This window comes from Bos grunniens, chromosome 4 (genome assembly GCF_055505025.1).
Source record: "Bos grunniens cultivar Pamir isolate PY7600 chromosome 4, Bosgru_T2T1.0, whole genome shotgun sequence".
NCBI classification, from domain to species: domain Eukaryota; kingdom Metazoa; phylum Chordata; class Mammalia; order Artiodactyla; family Bovidae; genus Bos; species Bos grunniens.
The window spans coordinates 35,549,015-35,576,006 of NC_141168.1; the positions used below are offsets into that span (position 1 = coordinate 35,549,015).

The 26,992-nt window shown below is 38.1% G+C and overlaps 1 protein-coding gene across 2 annotated transcripts in view; it reads right to left on the reverse strand.

Annotated features, from left to right (window-relative positions):
- Nucleotides 1–15,604, reverse strand: part of KCND2 (potassium voltage-gated channel subfamily D member 2) — a 568,410-nt gene extending 552,806 nt beyond the window's left edge. Inside the window, exon 1 of one of the 2 annotated variants that reach the window (XM_086395955.1) lies at nt 13,357–15,604. In XM_086395955.1, coding sequence (XP_086252081.1) covers nt 13,357–14,471 — 1,115 coding nt within the window. In that variant the 5' untranslated portion in view covers nt 14,472–15,604. The remainder of the gene's footprint in view (nt 1–13,356) is intronic. The other variant, XM_086395954.1, reaches the window with a different exon arrangement.
- Nucleotides 15,605–26,992: the final 11,388 nt, after the last annotated feature.

A 26,992-nucleotide genomic window follows, 5' to 3' on the forward strand; every position in this document is an offset into this window, starting at 1 on the left:
GTGAATTATCAAATGATTATTTTAAGAGAAGGGATTTAATTTTAAATAAAATTTGTAAAGTTTTTATATAGAAACATATGAAAACACGTGTACCCCAGTGTTCATCACAGCACTGTTTATAATAGCCAGGACATGGAAGCAACCTATATGTCCATCAGCAGATGAATGGATAAGAAAGCTGTGGTACATATACACAATGGAGTATTACTCAGCCATTAAAAAGAATACATTTGAATCAGTTCTAATGAGGTGGATGAAACTGGAGCCTATTATACAGAGTGAAGTAAGCCAGAAAGAAAAACACCAGTACAGTATACTAACTCATATATATGGAACTTAGAAAAATGGTAACAATAACCCTGTATATGAGACAGCAAAAGAGACAGTGATGTATAGAACAGTCTTTTGGACTCTGTGGGGGAGGGAGAGGGTGGGATGATTTGGGAGAATGGCATTGAAATATGTATATCATCATATATGAAACGAGTTGCCGGTCCAGGTTCGATGCACGATACTGGATGCTTGGGGCTGGTGCACTGGGACGACCCAGAGGGATGGTATGGGAAGGGAGGAGGGAGGAGGGTTCAGGATGGGGAACACATGTATACCTGTGGCAGATTCATTTTGATATATGGCAAAACCAATACAATATTGTAAAGTTAAATAAAATAAAATTATAAAAAAAAAAGATCCTAAATATCATTAGAAAGCCCTCTTCTAAGAGAAATTCTATATGCTAATGAAAAAAAAATTTTAATACAAAATGGTACACCATGAAATACAAAATGGTTCTTTCTATATCCCACATGTCCAGACTTCTTAAAAGTTTTATTATCAATAGTTCATTTTATGTCCTTCCAGAAAAATAAAAGGAGAAGGTATGTGTACATCAACATATGCAAATGTGTATAATACATACATATCTGTACATTTTGTATTGACATATATGTTTGTGTTGGAGAAGGCAATGGCAGCCCACTCCAGTACTCTTGCTTGGAAAATCCCATGGACAGAGGAGCCTCTTAGGCTGCAATCCATGGGGTCGCTAAGAGTCGGACACGACTGAGCGACTTCACTTTCACTTTTCACTTTCATGCATTGGAGAAGGAAATGGCAACCCACTCCAGTGTTCTTGCCTGGAGAATCCCAGGGACAGGGGAGCCTGGTGGGCTGCCATCTATGGGGTCGCACAGAGTCGGACACGACTGAAGTGACTTAGCATAGCATAGCATATGTTTGTGTTTTTGAAATGTATATGAGCATTTTGCATTCAGACATATTTTTAGTAATATTTAAAACAATGGATATAGATCCTGAAACTGGGCACTGAATAATGTGGGAAATAACAAGGAGACAGAATTAAAAAAAGAATAGTCTATAAAGTGATTTATTAATTTATGCAAAGTTTGGCTTAAAATGGTTCAGTATATAGTGCCAAAATTTGCTACCTGATTTAAAAAATCACCTCCTTTCAACTGTTTTGAAATAAAATAATCTTACTTTTCATTTAGGTGATTTTGAAGGTATTTGGACTCTTTACACAAAAATAATAAAATTCTTTGAGAAATCAATAGGCACTTTACTCTAGGACTATGTCAATCCTTAATAAAGTACCCTATTTTCATAAATAAAAGTTTATAGTAATTTTCTAAATTACATTCTTTTATTATTAGCATATTTACAGTGATATCTTCTGGTATTTCTGGTATTTGATATCAAATTCATGTAATTTTTAAAGCCTAAAGCATAATTGCTATATTAAAAAAAAATTCAACATGTATACACTGTAAATTCATTAAGCTTTTCAAAACAATTGTCTTTCATTTAAAACATGTAAGAAGTTGCAAAGTTATCTATGAAGGGTTGGAAATAATATTCACTTAATTTCCATAATTAAGAATTTCCTGAAATGGAAGTAATTTCCTCTTGACATTTATTCTTATATCCTATTTCACAATGATGTATCCCCTTCTGAATGTCTGAGAAGCCTTGAAATTAGCATATTTTCTCTAACTACAGCAAAGTTCTGATAAATTGGATAATGTGAATAGAGAGGATTTGACTACTTTCTTAGCAGTACATATTTGTAAAAAGTTATATGTAACATTTTATAAAATACTATGAAACATCAGAAGAATCAATTGAATATCAACTTCAATCCTCATTTTTAATTTCACAAGGATGAGTGAACCAAAGCCTAGTCAGATATTTTCAGGTTTCATTTTTTCATATTATTGACTTGGATATGGTTGGTCTTGAGTTCAAACACATAGAAATTAATATTTTACATTATGAAAATATGAATGTAATGTGTAGACCTTCTTAGGCTGAAAAAATAAGAATTCAACCACAAGTCATGGAGTTGAATAAAATGCAAGTTATAATTGCTACAATGATAATCATTGCTTATCTTAAAAAGATCAAGGTAAAAGCAGAAGTATCAATTGAAAAAAATCCTTAATGTCTTCATTTTAGCCAGTATCTTCCTCTCCTCACTTGGTCCCACTGCCTCATAGAAATTGTCTTTTTGGAAATTTTACTTATTTACATTTTTTGTTTACTCTTTGCTAGTGGAAGTACCAATCAATGCAGCAACTTTGGAAAATCTGGATTTATCCCTCAAAGTTGTACATTCATACCTGTAACCTACCAATTTCACTCCAAGTTATATACACAGGAGAGATAACTGTACATGTCAACAATTTGCAAATGAGCACCCTTCTGAAAAACTCAGAATCAAACTGAATGTCATTAACAGAGTGGTTGAATAAATTGTAGTATATTCACACAATGGAATAAAATATTTTATAGCAGCCAAAAATGAATTATAATGCATGGCAACAACATGGATGAACCTAAATAACAAAATATTGCATGAAAGAACCAAAAAGACTGCACATAGCAAGATATTCTTTTATAAAGTCAATAAAACCTCCACTAAACATACAGCTTTCAGAATGATAATTTCAAATAATGACTACCTATAGCACAGAAAGACAATGGGACACAATGGAGAGAAGAGGTGCTTATGATTAGATTCAGGTAAATACCAAAGAAATAGCTTTTGTTTGGTGGTATGTTCACCTGTGCATATTACACGAATAAAAGTTATTAAATAAAATAATAAGGAGGACCATGATGGATGAATGACAGAAGTATGTCATGCAAAAGGGTAATAACTAGTTAAATTCTGTGCACCTAAAGCAGAATAAAAGCATTGCATCTTGGACTAGTTCTTTAAGCTGTTTGTATCAAACATTTAGCTTTCTTCAATTGAATGTTTCTTCTATTGACATGTAAGCTCCTTGGTTATAATTTATCAACTTAGCTTCATCTTGAAGATTTTCTGTAAAGTGTTACAAGTATCTGCTTACTAACTAAATTTCTAGAATATTAATTGTCAAAAATTTGATGAAATTAAAGGAGTTGTTGTCCCCTTAATAATTCTAGGGAAAAAAAACACACAATTTTTATTATGATTTTCAGAATAGAAATGTACTATTTAAATAAGCTTGAGAACATCACCTCGAAATATGATATATAATGCTGAACTGAAAAACATTTTAAAGTATTATTTAATTTGAATCTTAATATGTATTTTCATTTAATGAATAAAACATACCTTAATATTTTTGGAGCAAAATGTAAATGAATCTGATATTTCAAATTTTGAATTCCTGCTCTTTAGACCAAAACAAGTCAAGCAAATTATTTAACACTGATTTCATAGCCTGTTTTCAAAATTGTTGATGTTAAAACAACAAAATCATCTCTTTAGATAACTGTCTAAATTCAAAGTTGAAACTTCAATAATGAATTCTTTTTAGTTTCAACAAGATTTAACAGATTAGCAAATTGGTAATTTAGCAAATTACCAAGATAAGAATGAAAAAATGAGACTTATTACATGAATTTGTTTATCTGTGTTACCAGTTCATAGTCCCTTCATTCATATATAGATACAAATATATATTTCATATATATTATTACATAAATAATTTATAATCTAATGGAGGACTATGAAATATACATATAACATATACATACATATATATAATATGAAGTCACTGAAAGTAACAAGTTTTATTTATATTACAATGAAATGTCATAATTATCTAAGGTCTTTTTAAGTCTGCATATATACTACCTGATTTTGTTTGCAATATTTCATTTAAAGAGAAAGAAATATGGAGGAAAGAAGACTTCCAGTGTATTGCGCTCTAAAGAGCATTAGACCTCAATAGTTTCCCCAGAAATCTAGCTTATGTTCTTCCACTAACTAGTTCTATTTTTCCTATTTTCTTCAAGGAAATTAGGAATTATCTACAAGATGATTTCTAAAGAGCCCTGTACCTCAAAATTCCATGATTTTAGTACCTTTTTACTAAAGCAGAAAATCAGACATTAGGGAGAATCCATAAGCACATTCTTTTCTGACCCAACAAAATGTCTAATGGAATGACTAGGTCCATCTAATTTAAGAATACAAATACATATGCTTATTTTTCATTTCCAAAGCACCACATTTGGTAAGAACTGGAAACATTTTCATAAGTCCCAAAGTGTTATCCAAAATATGCATAAGGATTTTTCTCCAAAATGCATTAATATTGATACAGCTTTAGAAAGCTTAATTTCTGTAGCACAGTGAAAGGAAACCAGTTCTCCATTAAAAATATACAAAAGATAGTAATAATGAGAGTGTGATTGTCTTTCACCACAGGCAAAGAAAAGTAAATACCAGGACTTTTTCCTTTGTGATACCCCCATGAGTCCTAGTTTGTTCCACCAGGAATCAAATCTCTTGGATAGAACTTCTGGGTAGGATGCAGGACTATTTGGAGGGCAGATGTTTTAATGAAAAGAACATGTCCAAGTGAGATGACACACTGAATTCCCTTAGATACAGGAAGTATTTTCACAAGTTGCTTATTGGGGAGATAGACAAATAGATGGAAAGATAGATAGATAGATACCTTTATGCTGTTAATCCAATTCTTGTTCTTCTAAACCCAAGTTCTCTCCAATTATCCATTCATAATTATGTTTTACTCTGTAACACAGTGTTTCTCAACAAAGCAATGCCTCTGTTAATTCTCATTATACATTTGCTACAAGCTGGTTCCAATTTAACTTGGGTTAAAAATACATATCCTCTGGCAATTTTCACATATTTCAAGACACGTAAACCATTTTTACTTTCAAACTCACAAAAATAACAAAACACCTGAAGATGATATATGTATTTCAGGTTGGTACCTATACAAGACTGAAAAAAAATGAAAAATCTTTAAATAGAATCCAAAGTGTAGGTGATATTCTTAAACACTAACATTAGCATTGATAACTCTAAGTCTGCAAATCTATATTCAAAATAAAGAATTATCCTCAGTCATTTCCCAGATTGTTCCATTTCTATTGAGAACCAGTTTTGTCTTTTCAGCTAAAATGTGGAATTTCAGTTTTTCATTTGAACTAGATTTATTTTTGTCAGCTAGGAAGAATTTAATCATGCACTCATAAAGTACTCCATTTTTCTGGAAAATCTCATGAATAATTGGATATAAATTTTAAGTTAAGGTAAGTATAATGAATCTAGCAAAGAATGAGAATTTATACATGGGAAATAAATTAATGTTAAAATGAGTATTTTAAGATTTTAAATGTTTCAGGGCTTGGGCTTATTTTAATACAGAAACCATATCCCATTCCTACCCTGCTCACAACTCTCTAATGTCTCCTCATGCGTGGGTTATAAGTCGTTTCAGTCGTGTCCAACTCATCGAGACCCTATGGACTGTAGCCCACAGGATCCTCTGTCCATGGGGATTCTCCAGGCAAGAGTACTGGAGTGGGTTGCCATGTCCTTCTCTAGGAGATCTTTCTAACCGAGAGATAGAACTTGCATCACCATGTCTTCTGAATGGGCAGGTGGGTTCTTTACCTCTAGCGCCACCTGGGAAGCCCAATATCTCCTGATTATGTCTCAAATGAAATCCAAAAAGTCTTTACTATGGTCCATGATGTCCTACGTCATGTCATCCCAACTACCTTTCAGATAGTATTTGTTCCTAAGATCCTCCCTCGCTTTGCTTCAATTACAGCCTTAGGGAGAACACACCAAGATTCCTTCTGCCTTGCAGTCTTGGTACTTCTTTTCTCTCTTCTAAACTCTTCATCCAGATATTCAGAGGACCCTCTTCATCCTTTCAAAAAGCCATCATCACCCTTGGAAAGGCTTTTACTATACCCTATCCACAATAGCATACTTCCTATCCTTATTTTCTTTATAGCACCCACCACTGCCTGGAACTATATTATATATTTGTATTCACTTTCTGCTTCTCCTACTAGAATACACAGATCCTAAGGTCTGAAAGTTGGCTATTATGCTTACTGCCGTGGTCACTGACAGGTAGCAAGTGATCAGCAGAAATCTATTAAATGTAATTGAACCCTATGAGTCACATTTTTATCTCCTGAGAGCATAAATAACTGGTAAGACTTTGAGTTTCCAAAAGTACTGTTCCTGGTGTTCTTAAACGTGAAGAAAGTAAGAAAGATGGAAGAATGAGGCCCACGTAAGAACAAAAGGAACAAGACCTTTTACTTTTAGAACAAAACTTTCCCATTCTATTTGACATTATTTCAACTGTCATCCTACTCTTTTCTGTTATGTTTTTCTCATTATTAACTTCTGATAACTCATTCCCTCCTCTCCCCACACTTTTATGATTCGGATCTTCTTTACATAACAGATCTGTCAAACTTTTCAGCACAACATTGATTGTACCGTACCAGAATAAGTATCTACACGTATATTTACATTCTTTAAACCCACCTTTTAATCACTTAGAATGAGAACTTCTTCCTGAATAGAGAATATATTTATCTCATATGTCATTTACAGACAATAGTTCTCTGTTTTTAAACAATTCCATGTTACAAGTGAACCTAAATAAACAAAAAAAGTCCAATTTGTGTTTACCAAGACAGAGAATACCTTTCTAGTGACTAAGTATCTGTCATCTAGGTATCTTTCTGACCCATGAGCCCCTTGAGTTACTCATCTTTAGAAAGAGACTGAGCCTGAAAGAGAAGACAGTACATCTCTGCACAGATTCACATACATTATAACATATTTCCATATGCTTCCCGGAGCCATCTGCAATTTACCCAGCTTTCACCAGATACCAAACTGATTAAGGAAATAGCCATTGACAGCTTTTAACTCTAACTTTGCAGAGAAGAATGACTTACAGCCCTCCTTAGTTAAAAGAGAAAAATTAAAAGGATGGATTGTAGTACATCCAAAGACAAAGTGTTCAAATAACAAATTTCAAGTTTGTTTTTTTTTTTTTAACATGGAACAAAGCATAAGATTAGATTAGTGGACTCTTGATAATGCTGCAATGGTATGAGTTATGACTAAGGAGCTCTCCATGGTGTCCACATATCCTCTCACAGAATGATCATCAACAGAGTAAACAGGTAACAAGTCTCCAAAAGGTACAGACCCAAACCTCAAAAGCCTTTCAATGTAGTTAGGTGAGCAAGGTATAAAACCATAAATTATATCCCCCAAAATAGCACTTACTACTGTCAAGTGTAATTGCAATTACAGATGATGTAAGTTTGAGAGGCTGAGAAGACTTCAAGGAGAAGATCAGTGTAAAAGCTGGCTCTCAAAGGAGAAAACTAAAGGACAAAAAATTTCAATGGAATCTACTAACACAAGGAGAAAGGCAGATGTACACAGACATGTAGAGATGGAGTTTCACCCTGAGTTTCTCTTCAATACCAGACCATACCCCACACCATCAAATGTAGCAGCTGAAGTTAGTGGGAAAACAATGCCTACATATATATATATATATATATATATATATACACACATATATATACATATACATATATATATACACACACACTCATGCTCAGAAGACAATATAAGACATATGGAGAGTAGGGGGAAAAAAGAGCAAAATTATTCTTACAGCTCAGAAGAACAATACCTCCTTTTCAGGGAAGTTCTTTTCACCATTCCCCTTCTTTCAGTGAAAGAGAAGTTAAACTGTACAGTGTTTAACAATCCACAGGCAAACTCTTTTTTAGATAACTCAGGCAAAATAACTGATTTACTTTCTTATCCATCAGGCCAGGTACAATTTCACCATTAAGTAGGTTTTCCTCAAATGGTTTAATAGTTCACCAGATGAGAATACATGCTTGTGTTGTGTCAACTGGGCCCCTCATGATGAATTCCAGTACTGTATGAATGAATGCTGGAGAAGGAAATGGCAACCCACTCCAGTGTTCTTGCCTGGAGAATCCCAGGAATGGGGGAGCCTGGTGGGCTGCCGTCTATGGGGTCGCACAGAGTCGGACATGACTGAGTGACTTCACTTTCACTTTTCACTTTCATGCATTGGAGAAGGAAATGGCAACCCACTCCAGTGTTCTTGCCTGGAGAACCCCAGGGACAGTGGAGCCTGGTGGGCTGCCATCTGTGGGGTCGCACAGAGTCGGACACGACTGAAGTGACTTAGCAGTAGTAGTATGAATAAATGCAGAGTTAGCAGTGATACTGAGAGATGTGGAAAACGTGAGTCATAGAGAGTAGCACTAGGAGAGAAATGCATTAAAATAATGCAGGAAAGAATAAATTTATTCCTTTCTTATCTCTGAGCATCAGCAGTAATCCCCAGATAATTATTATTGCACATTCCTAGATAATGTTTGGCAACCCACTCCAGTGTTCTTGCCTGGAGAATCCCAGGGATGGGGGAGCCTGGTGGGCTGCTGTCTGTGGGGTCGCACAGAGTCGGACACTAATGAAGCGACTTAGCAGCAGATAATGTTTTAAGGTCTTGAGAGAATAAAAAGAGTAACAAATGAAATTTCAGAAAGTACCACTAATATTAACTGTGTAATTATGAGCAGGCCAAAAAAAAAATCTTGTATGTGTAAAATGATGAATTTTAAATAGATAACATCTAAATTTCCTTCCACCAATAATTCAGAAACTAGGGAATAAGAAATTTGAACTTGATTAATTCATCTTCAAAGATGAGTAAAATTAGGAGGAAAGTTTACACAAAAACAAACTGCATGACATCAGAATTAAATGAAGTGACTAAACAAACAAAATATGTATAAAATCAAGTCTATCTGTACTTTAAAAAGAAATCCTGAAAAGAAAAAAGAATATCATATCAGACCCACTGAAAATTAGAAAATGATCCCTTTTCTAGGATGCTGCACCCAGAATACATATATCATCTCTTCCTGACATATCTTTGTCTAACAACCAAAAAAATGCTCTTAGAAAATAATGCAGAAAGATGGGTAAATACACACTTTTTAAAAATATATACCTCATGTCAAATATTACCTCTAATTCAGATGGTGACTAGAACAAAATGTATACACTTAAGATTTGGTTGCCCATAATGCTAAAAGAGGAATATATATCACATTTTCTACATTTCTTTATAAATTCATTTTCAATTCTCAAGTAACATAATCTATAAAGAACTTTGTAAAAATGTGTTGTAGTATGCCAAAGTAAAAATGGATGTTACTCACAGCACAGCTCTTCACCAAAAGATATAAATTTTGGTACCCTCCCCTGCACCTTGTAAAGACATATTTGATTAACACATTATGAGCTCTCCTGGTGGCTCAGATGGCAAAGAATCTGCCTGCAAGGCAGGAGACCTGGGTTCAAGCCCTGGTTTGGGAAAATCCCCTAGAGAAAGAAATGGCAACCCACTCCAGTATTCTTGCCTGCAGAATCCCATGGACAAAGGAGCCCGGCACAGTCCACGGGGTTGCAAATAGTCAGACGTGACTGAGCAGTAACCTTCACTTAGCAATATTCATGCGTGTGGTTTTTCAGGTGGCGCAGTGGTAAAGAATCTACCTACCAAAGCAGGAGACGTTCATCCCTGGTTCCCGCTGAGAAACGACAATGGTATGTTACAGTCCAGAGGTCATTAAGACAAGAGAGGAGTTCCAGGTTCTTACTTGCCCAAAGCAGTTTAGGGTAGGAACTAGAGATTACATTACAGAAAAAGAGGGAGGCAGGAGAGTTAAGAGGTCATCAGGGCCCCATGTAGGTCAACAAGTATGCTCAGAAAGAGCATGGAATTCCTCCATGGAATGGAGGAAGAGACATATAGGGCCATTCGATTTAAACATTGTTAAAAAGAAAAACAACACACACACACACAACTTTTCTGACATTCTTTCATTCATTTTGAAAACTGTGCTTTTGATATTTTGAACTTAATTAATAGGAAGTAGGTAGGCTTAAAATTATAAAGTATTGATTTTACTGGCAAATTAATTAACTACTTATATAATGAGCATGGATAAAATATAGAATAATCAGATATTTGCTATTTCAGGATTAAAATGATTAGCTGAATACACAATAGTAAACCCCACTCATTTCTTCAGACCAAAAAACCACCTGAATATTGCCTAAAATGACCTGAGAGGGTAACAGATAATTTTGCCAGTCCCAAATTACAAATTCTTGGCTCTTTCTTCTTATGTAGATAATGTTTGCATGAACTAAACTTTTGAAAACCACTAAGATTCCATTTTCACTTCTATTATCATTAATTGATGAACATTAGCTCCATTAAAAATAATAGCCACGTAAAAGAGCTCATACACTGTAATGGGAAATTCCTGGTCATCTATCAGACACAGATTGATTTTATCTTCAACTACTGCATATTTTCCAAAAAGTTTGAATCTTACACTTCATCACACAAGACTACAGTGTAAAAAATAAATTCAAGTAATGGCTTTGTTGAATATTTTCTACTCTTAAATAAAGCTGTTGAGTCACAATGCAACCAAAGTTAAGACACCAAAAAGGCAGGGTTTTTTTTTAAATCTATTTCTTCAGGAAAGTACAATACATTATAAATCTATTTTGATGAGAAACAGAAGACATTTTTTGAGGAAACTTTGCTATATTATAAAGCATATGCTTTGTTAAATGTTCATATATGTTATCCAATAAATGGATTGTATCTTCATTGCATCAACATTTCTACATCTTAAAAATTAGAGTGCTATATTTCATCAGGATCATTAATACCTTAATTTCCTGAAAATTAAAATTTTCAACTAGAGTGGAACTTAAATCTAAAAAGTGACTCCCCTTTTGCTTCCAAGTTCTGAGAAAGTGTGTTTATTTAACTTTTCTTATGTAGTAACATAAAGAACCTGTAAACTGAAACAATTTCATAGATTTTACTCAGGCACATTGATTTAGTTTCTCAAATCATTTCAAAATTAGAGGTTTCTGAGCACTTTATTTATATAACAAAAATTGTCATTAATGCTTAACATTTCCTTATCTTTTCCTAAAAACAAAAATAAATTTCAAAATAAAATAAAAATTTGAAAGTCATTTCAGGAAAGAAGCTTTAAAATAATACTAACTTTTCATATCTGGACTAAAACTTTCCAGCCAGATGAAATTAGCACCTCATCAACATTCATTGTAATAATGCCTATATTCAAACAGATAGAGGGCATTTAGTATTAAAATGATTTACTGATACTTCATGAAAAACACTGCCAGAGACACCTAATTTTTTAAAATATATTTCCTTTTAATACTTCTTTCATTTCCTCTTAACCTAGAGTCCTCTTTTTACTCATGTGTACTTCTCATCTGAAGTTCTTCCAGTAATTTACACTATCCAACTGCCCTTAATACAGACTTCAAATGACATAAACACAACAAACCTCTGGGTTAGAGCTAAGCACCTACAGTGCTAAGGTATTCTGCATCTTCTTCAAAATGTGTCCCAAAATTACCAACACGATAAAAGGAAAATATAAACGATTGGATATAGAATTTTCACTGATTCATTTTTACAAATCCACCAGTAGGTCTTCAAAAATATGTGAGACTAAATCAAAACCATAAGTCACTATATTTTACTTTACCATAATTTCTTAACTTAGCCAGAAATTCATCACATCTAAAATATTCCATTAGCTATAGAACAACATGAGAAATTCTGTTCAATACAATATGTCTAATAAAATCAAGTTGACTTTAACCACACTGTCATTTAAAGAAGGCAATTAAATTAGGCTGAAACACAAAATTTAAAAAGCAGCCTTGGGAATAACTTCTTTTCTTACAGCCATTACCAAATCCTTATTGAACTGATTAATTATGCAAGAAAAGCAGCATAGAGCTGAAGAAAAAATGGCACTAACATCACAGCCTGGCTTATCTAAGAACTCATAAAAGTTAAAGGATCTTATCATTTTATTTTACCATACTCTCTAACATATAAATGCTGCTATTGTTCTGCAGTTTAATTAACACAAGTAATAATGTCGTATCTTTCTTCAATCATCTAAAAATCTTAATTCTAGCTTAAATTTTATTTTAAAGAACAACATTAATTCAGAATATGTCCCTTTGGTTGCAAAGCACTATTAATGCCAAATAAAATAATGAAGAAAAGAATTCTAGAAGGAAATCAGGACGCTAAATTCCCTTATACAACCAGACCTTGGTGACCATCAATCTATCAGCTACTGCTTTGCCCTCTGTGTGGACATGGGCCCATTGCCTGATGGGATCTGCAGTTTCTTTACAAATGTGTGGATAAGTCATTTGCTTCTTTATTTGAAACTATGAACTTAAAATCTTAAAATATGTTGCAAATATCATTCCACTGCATTTTGTTGAGTTGATCAGTTTCAGTTCTGATATTCTAAAACACTGCATAAGTTATCAGCCATGATGAAAATGCATATGATGGATATGTGCATATGTATCACAAAATCCTTTGATAATATCTATAATCTATGTTTTAAAATGCTGTAAAATGAGAATTATATTTCTTAGTGGGAAAGTGTATGCCAAAGTATTCATATGAAAATAATACTTCAAATATACATGCAAACTTTTCATTTCAATGCACCGAAGCACTTTCTAGGCATTTCAATACATAGTTTGTATTTTCATACCTTTACTTGGACACAAATTTTGTGTTTTTCACTGTAATTTTATGTGTTCATACATATAATATCAATGATCTTTATGTTCAGGAATTTTAAACTTTATGTATTTATCACTTTCAAGCATTAATATTCAACACTGGCCAGCAACTCCCTAAATACTTCAATCACTGTATCATACTCATTTCATAGATCAAAAGAGTTCTTCAAAAACATTTAAAGAATATTTTCCTAAAACCATTTAAGAAAGAGAAAGATTATTTGCTCTGAATAAGTATATAAACTTAGTATCTGCACAACAATCACATATTTAACCTCCATCCCATTTCCCTTGATGGCACCTACCCTAGCGTTGTCATGGTGACGATGGTGTACCAGAAAGCAGCAGGGATGCTGGTGAACTTGCTGGCCGAAGACCCCTTCTCAGCGTAGAACATAACTGTAGCGAAGATGATGATAGCCATGGTGAGCGAGAAGAGCAAGAAGCCCAACTCTGAAGCACAACTTTTCAGCGTGTACCCCAGAATGCGCAGGCCTTGAGAGTGGCGGGAAAACTTAAAGATGCGGAAGACCCGGAAGACGCGGAGTGTGACAAAGGCTCCACTGACATCCTCATTGTCTGTCATCACCAGCCCAATGTAATATGGTAGGATGGCCACCACGTCGATGATACTCATGACGCTTCGCACAAAGCGGTAACGGCTAGGAGCTGCCGCCAGGCGAAGCAAGTACTCCACTGTGAAGATCATGACACAGGCTGTATCCAAGCAAAAGAAGGCCACGGCGTACCGCTCACCACAGGGCAGTTCTTTAATGTGACCCGGGCTGGACCCACATGGCACTGTTTCTACTACATTAGCGATGACTGAGACGGCAATGAAGAACCCGGTAACATAGTAGAACACCAGGGCCATGGTGCTGGTGTGGGGGTTCTCAAAGGCCCGCCAGACCCTCTGCCGAGCGGTCATGGTGGGCAGCGCACTCTCGCCGGTGTTGTCCGTGTCAGCATCGTCCTGGAGACGCTCGGCGTTCTCTCGCCGGCGATCCTTGTACTCCTCGTAACAGCAGTCACCAATAATTTCTGGGATGAGGCCAAAGAAGGCCAATTCTTCATCATAAGCGGAGATGCACTCATGGCGAGGATAGTGGAGCTTTCCAGTGCGGTAGAAATTCAGGATGTGGCGAAAGATGTCTGGGTCACGGTCAAAAAAATACTGCTGAGTCTCCGGATGGTAGAAAAAGTCCCTCTCTGAACTACCCAGCAGAGTATCTGGGTAGCGTTCCAGGGTGTCCTGCCATGTCTGGAAACGAGTGCCACTCACGTTTAGCACAATGAGAGCATCTTGAGTCCTTTTCCTCTCCTGCCTTGGGGGAGCTGGCATGGGCCCCGAGGCCACGGGCATCCACCCGATGGCAGCTGCCCTTGCAAAGGGCAGCCATGCTGCTACTCCTGCCGCCATGGTTCCTTCAAGCAGATGCCGGAAGGGCAATCAAGTCTACAGTGGTTCCCTCAGTGTAGCCACAATCACCCACTTCTGCCCGTCAAAGAAAACACTACTGAGACACGTGGTCCAGACGTATCAGCCTTATTCAAGGGAGGGCTCCTGATGGAAGTCACAGTTTGCAAAAGGGCAAGTTCCCTCAAAGACAGGTAATATTTTTGGAGTAACAGGAAGGGGGAAATACAATGTCCTAATAATCACGCCCAACAGAACCTAACCAAACCTTTCCAGCAGTTGGACTGGGCCAGCCTTGGCACAAATAAGTACACAGGTGACTTTAGATGCTGCAGTTGATTTCAAACAGGTGTCTCTGATTTCTTCCCCGACACAGTCTGGATAACGTGGGGTCAGTATGTATTGTGTAGAATAGAGACAAGGACAGTCACTGAGTGGTATTCTGTTGAAGAATCAGGGAACCCTTCCACTCTCCCTTTCAGCTCTTTCAAACCTTCCCTTTTCCAAGTGGCCCTTCCCGCCAAAGGAGTCTCAAAAAGGCGACCTGTTGTAGTAGCCTCCAAGATGCGGTCCCAGCCGCTGCCCCACGTCTCCTGGGGAGTCCGGTGGCCGCCTCGACTCCTCGGGCCGTATATTTGCAGAGACGAGGTGCTGGGCGGTGGGCCGGACTGCGGGGGGCCGTTAGTATAGATCCTCCTTCCCCGCGTCTACGAGCACCCCCGGGTTCTGCCGAAAGCGCTCGCCCAATCTCCCCTTTACTCTCTTTTCAAGTTCAGCTCAGGTACAGTGTGACAGTTACAGCGCCCGGGAGCTGGCAGGCGCCGCCGCTGCCGCGGCAGCAGCATCTGCTTCCGCGCGGAACGCGCTTCTCCCGCGGTACATACCTGGTAAAGTGCGCGCCGGGGCTGAGTTGCATAGAGACTTTCTCCTCGTCGTGCACCCGGAAAGGGCTCCCGAGAAAGCAGCTCGCGAACAGCCTAAGCCGACGCGCCGATGGGAGCATAAATAAAGCTCAAGCGAGCTCTTCTTCCCCTTCCCCCATCCCTCCGTGCCTCCCTCCTCCTTTTCACCTTCCAAAAGCCAGGCGCAGGCGAGCCGAGCAGCAGCAACAAGTTCAAAAGGTGCGGGGGAGGCGAGAACGGAGGGGACTCGCTGCTGCCAACTTACTGCGCCGCGGCGGTGGCCGGGGCCGGAGCGGCGCGGCGCGGGGCGGCGGGGCGGCTGGGCTGCGGGGCGGCCGGGCGGGTGGCGGCGGCGCGGCGGAGCCGCGGCCGGCGCGGGCAAACGCCGGAGCGCGGAGGCAAGGGGCGCTCGGTAGCGCGGGGGCGCGGGAGGGCGGCTCGCTGCTTCCCCGCCAGTGGGTGGTCCGGCATCTCCCCTGGGCTCCCCGCGCCGCTCTGCTCGTGCGATCAATAAATAAGGAGAAAATAAATAAATAACCGCGCGCCCTCCCCGCCACGCAGGTTATGAAAGGCGTCTCCTGCCTTTCCCTCGGCTTGACCTTTCTCCGCCCCCGCCCCCTCGGGCTCCTCTCGCTCCACCCCAGCCACCCACCAGCCCCGGCGCAAAAATGTCACCGAGGGAGAGCGTCCAGGTGGATCTGCTGGGGAGGAGAGCGGAGCCTCGTTGAACAAAGGGAAGCTTCACGCGCTCGGCTGCGGTGGTTTGGTGGAGGAGAGGAGCAAGGGGACCGACGCCTTGCTTCTGCCTGCCTGGGTCCCGGTTCAAGGCGAGCGAGCGTGGGAAAAAAAAAAAAAGAGAGAGAGAGAGAGAGAAGCTGGGAAGGAGAGTGAGCAGAGCGGAACGCGCAGGAATTGGCTGTCTTCTGAGGGCTACTGGGTAGCAAGACCTGCAAAGCCCCGCGGCGGAATTTTTAAGTGCTTTTCCCCTCTTTATTTGTTCACACCAGACGTTAACGTTGCAGGAGTTAATATGTCATCTGTCCAACTTGCTGAAAAGTCAGACAGTCACCTCGGTCCAGGTCTCGCCACAACTCCTTTTCCCGTCCTTTGCAAATGACAGGAAGGATTTAGAACCCTTTTCTAAATGTCAGCGTCAAAGGACATGCGTCTCCGCGAGTCTGCGTCCCCTTCATTCTCTCTGCGCCTCTCTGAGTACAGATCTGAAATGGTTAAAGTAGTTAAAGCTGTCCCTGTGAGGGGTAGGTGATGTGAGAGACTAGGAAATTGTCGCGGCCAAGCGTTGTGTTTTTCGTGTACCCCGCCCCCCAGTCATTTAGGCATCTTCCTTAAAACCAAACATATAACGTGTACAACCACTAGGTGGCGGGAATGGCGAGAAGTTAAACCCACACCTCAGGTTTGGACGCTTTAGAAAGGTGAAGAATCAAAATGAACTGACCCAACAGCGCATCAGATCACGCTGATATCCTCAAATCCACCCACCACCCACCTTTTTAGTATTTCTAGGAGATACACTACTCACGTCTGCCCTGAATTTTGATGGATATGGGATGGAATGTGGAGAGTTTCCGTTGAAATGCCTTTCAAAATTAAAGCTAGATTAACTGAGGAATAACAATAATAAAAGTGTTTGGAAACAGTGAGGCTTCATACATGTTGATTAAGGAGAGACGCCCAATTTCTGCCTGAAAATTACCTTTTCGAGATTTGGTTTGACTGTTCTTGATTTGTGAAATAAGTAGATTGGACTGTGATGTATAGTCTTAAATTGAATCACCTTTCAAGCCCTGGAGATCTTAGGCATGATGTCTCAATCTTGAAATTTTGAAACAGAATACCTCAAAGAAAAGTTGTGAACTAAACAACAGAGTCTATAGAAAATCACCAGAGAAGAAGAAAAACAAACCTCACAGTGCACAGGGTTTTCTGTAGAGATGCAAAGATTGCAATCTTGCTTACTGCTGTAGAGGCTTAGGGTATCCCTAGTTAGTAGTTAATGAAGTCGGAGCTAACATAGCATGCAAATTTGCGAATACAGAACTGAAGACCTCTGCTGTTATTCTGTTTGCCTTAGCTGAGCTGAAAGATGATTGTTAAGGAATTTATATAGCCTGCACACCTGAAAACAACAATCATCTGACCTGTTAATGGGAAAATAATCAAAAGAAGGGGCTGTTGTTGTTAGGACTACTTAGGGCTTAGGACAAAAATTAACCCCTTTCCAAGCCAGACATGCCAGGTGCATCCAGAGAATGGGTAATCATGAATAACCAATTGATGCCAAACTAGCATGCCATCCTTTAGAGATGAAGCAGGTGACCTAAATAGAACCTTTAAAATTTCCCTGTAGGAAACTGAACTTACAAATCTAAATGTGTATGTTTAACCCAACGAACCTCCTAAATAAGCCATTATATGGAGTCTGCAATTTTCCTCCTGCAATGCGGGAGACCTGGGTTCGATCCCTGGGTTGGGAAGATCCACAGAAGGGCATGGCAACCCTCTCCAGTTTTCTTGCCTGGAGAAGTCCCATGGACAGAGGATAGTGGTGGGCTACAGTCATGGGATCGCAAAGAGAAGTACACGATTGAGCAACTAAACACAACTGCAATTTTTAAGGTTTTATGATCTGCTCTCCCTCACTCTCTACAAGCTTCTTAAGATAGTGGAGAGTTAATGGGCTTAGAAGTCAAACACATCTAGATTCAAATTCTAGCCTGAGAAGTAACTCATTGGCTTTGTTTCATTTGGCAAATGACTTAACTTCTCTGCTTAGAAAATATAGATAACAAAACAACTTTTGAGGCCTATCATGAGGATTAAGCAGAATAATACTTCTGAACATCGATGGGGAACTTGGTGCATATAGTGGGTAATTCAGTTCCTTTTTATTTTATTGCATAATGGATATGCAATTCATTTTATTCAGCTATCTTTTGAGATCCCCACAGATACTTTTATATATTTACTCTTGCATCTAAGTTCAAAAATTCCCCTGTTGTGATATACAGGTTACTGATATTTTAATATTCATTCATGTGTTGAAATGCTATGTGAAGAGTATACATAAAAAATTCCAGCAAAAGACTGTATATTTTTCTCTTCTCCAGAAATTCCTGTTTTTCCTCCTTGTATTACATTTTACATACTGTGCTTGGCTGACAGAAAATAAACTCAGCGAAATCAAAATTGAATTCATCACTTTTCTTCTTGAGTCAGCTACTCCTGTTTTCTCTCCTTGGGTGAGTAAAGTCCAAGAAAGAAACCTGACAGGCATCATAGTTCATGTCCTGTTTTTCAGTACTTCCCTCCTAAAAACACGCACACTCATCCAGTGACCCTTGTGTATTCCACCCTCATTACCATTCTATTCCTATACTGCTCCTTGACTGATTTTGTAAAACTATTTTGAGATAATTATAGATTTTTATGCAGCTGTAAGAAATGATAGGTTTCCCTTATATCTATTACATAGTTTCTTCCCAAAGTGACCTCTTGCATGCTGCTGTTAAGTCACTTCAGTCGTGTCCGACTCTGTGAGACCCCATAGACGGCAGCCCACCAGGCTCCCCATCCCTGGGATTCTCCAGGCAAGAACACTGGAGTGGGTTGCCATTTCCTTCTCCAATGCATGAAAGTGAAAAGTGAAAGTGAAGTCGCTCAGTCATGTCCGACCCTCAGCGACCCAATGGACTGCAGCCTTCCAGGCTCCTTCATCCATGGGATTTTCCAGGCAAGAGTACTGGAGTGGGGTGCCATCGCCTTCTCCGGACCTCTTGCATATTATAGTACAATTCCACAACCAGGAAGTTGACATTGATAGGATTCATGGACTTTATAAGGATTTCATCAGCTTTACATACATTCATTTTTATGTGTGTATACTTAGTTCTTTCTAATTTTACCTCAGGTGTAAATTTATGTGAACACCATCACAACAAACATACGGAAGATTTCCATTACAAGGATCCACAAAACCACAGCCATAACCATCTCCTTCACTCCCCCTTTGGTATCTCTTGTCAATCACTAATCTATTATCCTCTGTTGTTGTTTAGTCACTCAGTTGTGTCCAGCTCTTTGCGACCCCATGGACTGCAGCACGCCAGGCTTCGCTGTCCTTCACCATCTCCTAGAGTTTGCTCAAACTCATGGCCACTGAGTCAGTGAGGCCACCCAACCGTCTCATCCTCTGTCGTCCCCTTCTCCTCCTGGCTTCAACCTTTCCCAGCATCAAGGCTCTTTTCCAGTGAGTTGGCACTTCACATCAGGTGGCCAAAATATTTGAGCTTCAGCTTCAGCAACAGTCCTTCCAATGAATATTCAGGGTTGATTATATTTAGGATTGACTGGTTTGATCTTGCAGTCCAAGGGACTCTCAAGAATCTTCTCCAGCACCACAGTTCAAAAGCATCAATTCTTCGACACTCAGCCTTCTTTATGGTCCAGCTCTCACATTCATTCATGACTACTCGAAAAAGTATAGCTTTGACTAGATGGACTTTGTCAGCAATGTAACGTCTCTGCTTTTTAATATGCTATCTGGGTTTGCCTTAGCTTTTCTTCCAAGGAGCACGTGTCTTTTAATTTTATGGCTGCAGTCACTGCAGTGATTTTGGAGCCCAAGAAAATAAAGTCCTTCACTCATTCCATTGTATCCCCATCTATTTGCCATGCAGTGATGGGACCAGATGCCATGATCTTAGTTTTCTGAATGTTGAGTTTTAAACCAGCTTTTTCACTCTCCTCTTTCACCTACATCAATTTTGTAGTTGATCTTCACTTTCTGCCATAAGGGTGGTATCATCTGCATATCTGAGGTTATTGACATTTCTCCCAATAATATTGTCCTTCATCAAGCCTGGCATTTCAACATAATGTACTCTGCATGTAAGTTAAAGAAGCAGGGTGACATTATACAGCCTTGACGTACTCCTTTGCAAATTTGGAACTAGTCCGTTGTTCCAAGTCCAGTTCTACATGTTGCTTCTTGACCTGCATACAGATTTTGCCGGAAGCAGGTAGGGTGGTCTGTTATTCCCATCTCTTTAAGAATTTTCCAAAATTTGTTTTGAGCCACACAATCGAAGACTTTAGTGTAATCAATGAAGCAGAAGTAGATGTTTTTCTGGAATTTTCTTGTTTTTTTTTTTTATGATCTCTTTTCTAAATTCAGCTTGTACATCTGGAAGTTCAAAGTTTAGTTGAAGCCTAGCTTGGAGAATTGTGATCATTACTTTACTAGTGTGTGAGATGAGTGCAATTGTGCAGTAGTTTAAACATTCTTTGGCATTGCCTTTCTTTGGGATTGGAATGAAAACATCTTTTCTAGTCCTGTGGCCACTGCTGAGTTTTCCAAATTTGCTGGCATATTGAGTGCAGCACTTTCACAGCATCATCTTTTAGGATTTGAAATAGCTCAACTGGAATTCCATCACGTCCACTAGCTTTGTTCATAGTGATGCTTCTAAGGCCAATTTGACTCCACACCCCAAGATATCTGGCTCTAGGTGAGTGATCATGCCATCATGGTTATCTGGGTCATTAAGATCTTTTTTGTATAGTTCTTCTTTGTATTCTTGCCACCTCTTCTTAATATCTTCTGCTTCTGTTAGGTCCATACAGTTTTATCCTCTATGAAGGAAATCATGCAATATGTACACTTTAGAGATTGTCTTTTTTACCCAGTCCCATTATGTTGAGACCCATCCAGGTTGCTTCATGTGTCAATAGCTCATTCCTTTTTATTGCTGACTAGTGTCACACTCTGATTAAACATTCACCTACTGGAGGACATTTGGGTCAGTTACCTGCTGGGCTATAGTTCATGGGATGGCAAAGATTCAGACGTGACTGAAGCAACTTAGCATAAAGCTGTTATGAACATTGATGTACAAGTCACTGTGTGAACATGTTTTCAATTCTTTGGAAAATCAAGAGTGCAACTGCTAGGTTCTGTAATGGGTATATGTTTAGTTTTGTGAGAAGCTTCCATAATCTTTTCCAGAATGACTGTGTCATTTTATACACCACCAGTAAGGTTTCTCAGCATCCTCACTGATATTTGGCATCATCACTAATTTTTCTTTTAGCTATTCTGACAGTGGGTAATGATATCTGATTGTGGTTTTAATTTGCATTTCTCTAATGGCTAATTTTGTTGAACATATTTTTATGTTTATATTTTCCATCTGTATATTCTTCAGCAAGATGTATGTTCCTTTTTTTGGTCCATTTTTTAATTGGATTGCTTGTTTGTTTTGGTGTCTTTTTTATTTTTTTCTATTGACTTAGGAGAGCTCTTTATATATTCTGATAATTGTTCTTTGTCCAGATATGTTATTTTCTCCTAGTCCATAGCTTGTCTTCTCATCCTCATCAAAAGGTGTTTCCCAAAGGAAAAGATTTTTTTAATTCTGTTGAAGTCCAATTTATCAAATTTTCCTTTTTATAAAGCAAGCAAAATCTTATTATGCAAATTGTGAATATACATAAAAACAGAGTGAACAATATAAATGACTTTTTATATTTTTTATGGATTTTAAAATTATTATTATTTTTAAACCTGACACCTGGTTTCTAAAGATATTCTTATATTTTTCTAAATGTTTTATAGACTTACACTTTAAGTCCACCTATTTTTGAGTCAATTTTTTGTGTAAGGGCAAGATTCTTTTTTTTTTTTTTTTTTGCCTATGGATAGTTGGTTACTTCAACAACATTTCTTTTTTTAATTTTTTAACCTTTTATTTTGTATCAGGGTATAGCAGATTAACAATGTTGTGACAGTTTCAAGTGAACAACAAAGGGACCCAAACATACATATACATGTATCCATTCTCCCCCAAACTCCCCTCCCTTCCAGGCTGCCACATAACATTGAGCAGAGGTCCATATTCAACACAGTTTCTTGAAAAACGTATCCTTTCTGTATCAAATTGCTCTTGCTATTTGGTCAGAAATCAGTTGGGTATATTTTTGTGGTTCATTTTCAGGTTCTCTATTTTGTTCCACAGATATGTGTTATCCCCTCACTAACACAGCCCTTTCCTGATTACCATAGCTGTATCGTAACTCTTAATCTCAAGTCAGGTTATTCCTTCCACTTAATTATACGTTTGCAAAATTGATTTAGTTATTCCAGGTCCTTGTCTTTCTATATAAATTTCAGAATTAACTTGTCTAAGTTTACAGAACACTTTTCTGGGATTTTAATAGATGTTGCATTATAACTATAAATCAATTTAATAGAATGGACATGTTTACCATGTTGAGTCTTTCAATCTTTGAATACAGTATGTCTCTCTATTTATTTAGGTCTCTTATTTTCAGTTTTTTTCATCAGCATTTTCAGATCCTGTAGATGTTCCATTATGTTTATAACTAAATATTTAATTTTCTTTGGAGCAATTGTAAATAGTATTGTATATTTTTTAAATTTCAGTTTCTATATGTTCATTGTTAGTATGTAGAAATGCAATTGGTTAGTGTGAATTGATCTCTAGCTGCAATTTTGTTGAACTTCCTTATTAGTTCTTGGGTTTTCTATGTGGACAATCATGTTACCTGAAGATAGGATCAATATTATTTCTTCCTTTGCAGTCTGTCTGTCTTCTATTTAGTTTTTTTTTTTAATGCAGTTATAATCATGTCACTACCCCTTTTAATAGTCTTCCATCTTTTTCAGTAATCAGACCTTAGCAGAGAATATAACCCTTCAAGGTCTCAACTTCTACTGCTAAGCCTCATCTCATGCTATCTTAATATTAGCTTAGTCATGGTCTTGCTCAGCTGTTTTTAGTTTTCACACTTGGGTGTATTTTATCTTGATTTTGGGTCTTGATTCATGAATCTCTTTCCCATGTCTCAAGAACTCACCTTGAGTGTCACACCTTCCAGCAACTGTTTCCTAATCTCTTCAAAATGATGTCCACCTCAAGTGCTCATCAAAGGCAGTAATAGCTTAGCTAAGGTCTGTGTCTTTCCTTTTTGTCCTTAGCCACTAGACTGTAACTTCTTTAAGGGAAGGCAGTGGTTTTTTATCTCTATATCCTCTGTATCTTCCATTGAACTTGGCACACAGTAGAAATACAGTGAATGTTCATTGAGTGAATGAATGAGTAATTGATAGTTAATATGTACTTTTTTCCATTATAGATTATTATGAAGTGAAGTGAAAGTTGCTCAGTTGTGTCCGACTCTTTGCAACCCCATGGACTGCACAGTCCATGGAATTCTCCAGCCCAGAATACTGGAGTGGGTAGCCTTTCCCTTCTCCAGGGGATCTTCCCAACCCAGGGATCAAACCCAGGTCTCCTGCATTGAAGGCGGATTCTTTACCAGCTAAGCCACAAGGGAAGCCCAAGAATACTGGAGTGAGTAGCCTATCCATTCTCCAAGGGATCTTCCCAACCCAGGGATTGAACCCAGGTCTCCCGCACTGCAGGCGAAAGCCCAAGAATACTGGAGTGAGTAGCCTATCCTTCTCCAGTGGATCTTCCTGATCCAGGAATCAAACCGGGGTCTCCTGCATTGCAGGCAGATTCTTTACCAACTGAGCTATCAGGGAAGCCCATAGATTATTATAACTCTCTAAAAGAGTCAGAGAATCAAGCTGACCTAATACCAAGATGTAAAATGGAAAACAGATTAACAATGAGACAAATGTGTATGGCTATTTAAAAAAAAAAAAGCTTTCTCAATGTACATACTGTAGTTGACTCTTAAAAGGGCTTTGCTATTCTTATATTTATTTTAGCCAAAAAGAAACAAAACTCAAGATTTTTCAAAGATTATATTCTACATCTGAATCACAGTTTTCCTTTCCAGGTCTGCTAAGCCTAAATCACATGTTCCTTTAAGTCTATAAACACAACAATATCTGCAATAATTAATTCTCTTTGCCAGTTTGTTGTTGTTTTTCATACTGACGATGAATTTGCACAGACAGGTACATACTACCTTACTCATCCCCCATGGCACATCTCTGGGAGGTCTCTGGCCAGGACAGGAAATCCGTCTGTGACCATGGAGAAGGGGAGCATTGCATCTGTTCATCCCATATTTTAACCAGTTATGCTAACCTTCCACAGATGTAAACAAATTGCAATATCTAGATTAGTATATCCAACTACATTCTTATAACCTCTTCTCTGACAACCCATTGTAAGAGTTTGTATTTGATTATTTTAATGTTTTGTTTTCCAGGTGGTTCAATGGTAAAGAATCTGCCTGCAATGCAGGAGACCCAGGTTCAAGCCCTGCATCAGGAAGATCCTCTGGAGAAGGAAATGGCAACCCACTCCAGTATTCTTGCCTGGAGAATTCCATGGACAGAGGAGCCTGGTGGGCCACAGTCCATAGGGTCACAAAGAGTCGACAGGACTGAAATGACTGAGCATGCAGTGTTTTTGTTGACATATAATTGACGTATATATGGTATTAGTTTTAGGTGTACACCATGATTGACATATATAATATGATATATGTATATATTGTAAAATTATCTCCACAATAAAATTTTCAATTTAGTTTGTATCCATCACCACATGTTGTTAGTGTTTTTTTTTTTTTTTTCTTGTTCTGGTCAGATCAGATCAGTCACTCAGTCGTGTCCGACTCCTTGCGACCCCATGAATCGCAGCACACCAGGCCTCCCTGTCCATCACCAACTCCTGGAGTTCACTCAGACTCACGTTCATCAAGTCCGTGATGCCATCCAGCCATCTCATCCTCTGTCGGCCCGTTATCCTCCTGCCCCCAATCCCTCCCAGCATCAGAGTCTTTTCCAATGAGTCAACTCTTCGCATGAGGTGGCCAAAGTACTGGAGTTTCAGCTTTAGCATCATTCCTTCCAAAGAACACCCAGGGCTGATCTCCTTTAGAATGGACTGGTTGGATCTCCTTGCAGTCTAAGGGACTCTCAAGAGTCTTCTCCAACACCATAGTTCAAAAGCATCAATTCTTCGGTGCTCAGCCTTCTTCACAGTCCAACTCTCAACTCTCAAATATACAATATTTGTATTGTTGCAACCTTTAAATATATGTTACAGTATTATTAACTGTCGTCATCATGCTGTACATTACATCCCAAGACTTATTTATCTTATAACTGGAAGTCTGTACCTTCTGACCACCTTTACCCATTTCCAAATAACCCTGTATTAGATTATTTTAATATAGTATAATCCCAGGGATGGGGGAGCCTGGTGGGCTGCCTTCTATGGTGTCGCACAGAGTCGGAAATGACTGAAACGACTTAGCAGCAGCAGCAGCATTCCTATTAGAAAAAAAAAAAAAGTCCTGAATTAAGAAAGAAATTCAATAAACAGGAAAAATAAGCAAAACCTTTAGTGTGTAATTGAAATTTTGTGAGTTAGATCTTAAGGTCTAGCAACTTCAAATTTCACATATGTTATTTTTCCTAAAGCAACACATTTGTTTTAGTGTTAAATATTAGGGAAAAAAATAAATGTTTTCACCTTCAAACATTTGATAGAAATTACAAAATTTCACAAAAAATTATGATTCCATATAAAATACATAGTTTATCTGTATTAATTTCTGGGCTCCATATTATTTTGTGTTTAGCCCAGGTACTTTTTCAATGATGATTTTGTTCGGATTCTTGATTCAGTGGAAGATATACAAAACCACTGTCTCTCTTTAACGCTCTCTCTCTCTCTGGCCTTTATTCCTCAGAGAAATAAAACCTGACACACTACGAAGATGCAGGGGACATGAGAAAGTCACAGCACAGGTAAAGCTAGTTAAATGTCTAAAACATACTTGAGATTTCAAATACCTCACAGTGTCCCTAGAATATGGTCATCAAGGAAAGGGCAATGACCCTGTGCCTTTTTTTGGAGCACTATTAAAAAGATAAGTTGGCAACCTGAGCTTAACTTCTATTCCCCTTTATTAGTACCATCAAAGTCCTTTTCAAAGTCCTTTTCAAAGGATTGTCCCCTTTTTAGGTTTTAGACTTTGAACATCTCCCATTAAAAATAACCCATTTCAGAAGCTTTATTCCTCAGATACAGAAAATCTTAAATATATTTTATCTGATAAAAATGGACTAGACTTTCCAAGTTCCTGCAGTGCTGCCCTGAGACTCCGTCACATTCCATGTGATTGGCACTCCAAAAAGGCAGCAGATTTTGAACATAGATATACAAAATCTAACCCTCATATTACAGCTTCAATCCTGCCTCATGGGATGGCCATCATTAAGAAGGAACACGGTGTTGTTTTAATATACAGAATATACTTTTGTTATTAAAATATTCATGATCTCATGAATGGTGAAGCGCACGTTGTTCCTATGGTTGAAGAAGCAGAGAACAAATTAGAGGGAAAAAATCAGTTTTAGCATGGTGTTATTACAGGTCACTTAAGATATGCAAGACACCAAGTTAGACATTAGCATGACCCAAGCTGTTCAAGATCAGCCTGCCCTCAGGTGAAGTTTGATATCTGGGATGAAAAAGAAGAGCATGGAAATCTCTTTCAATTCAAACATAACCTTGCTTGTTAGTTTCACTTCAGAATATTTTCCCTAAGTGTTTTATTCTAAGAAACTGTTTGTTAAAGATGGGAAAA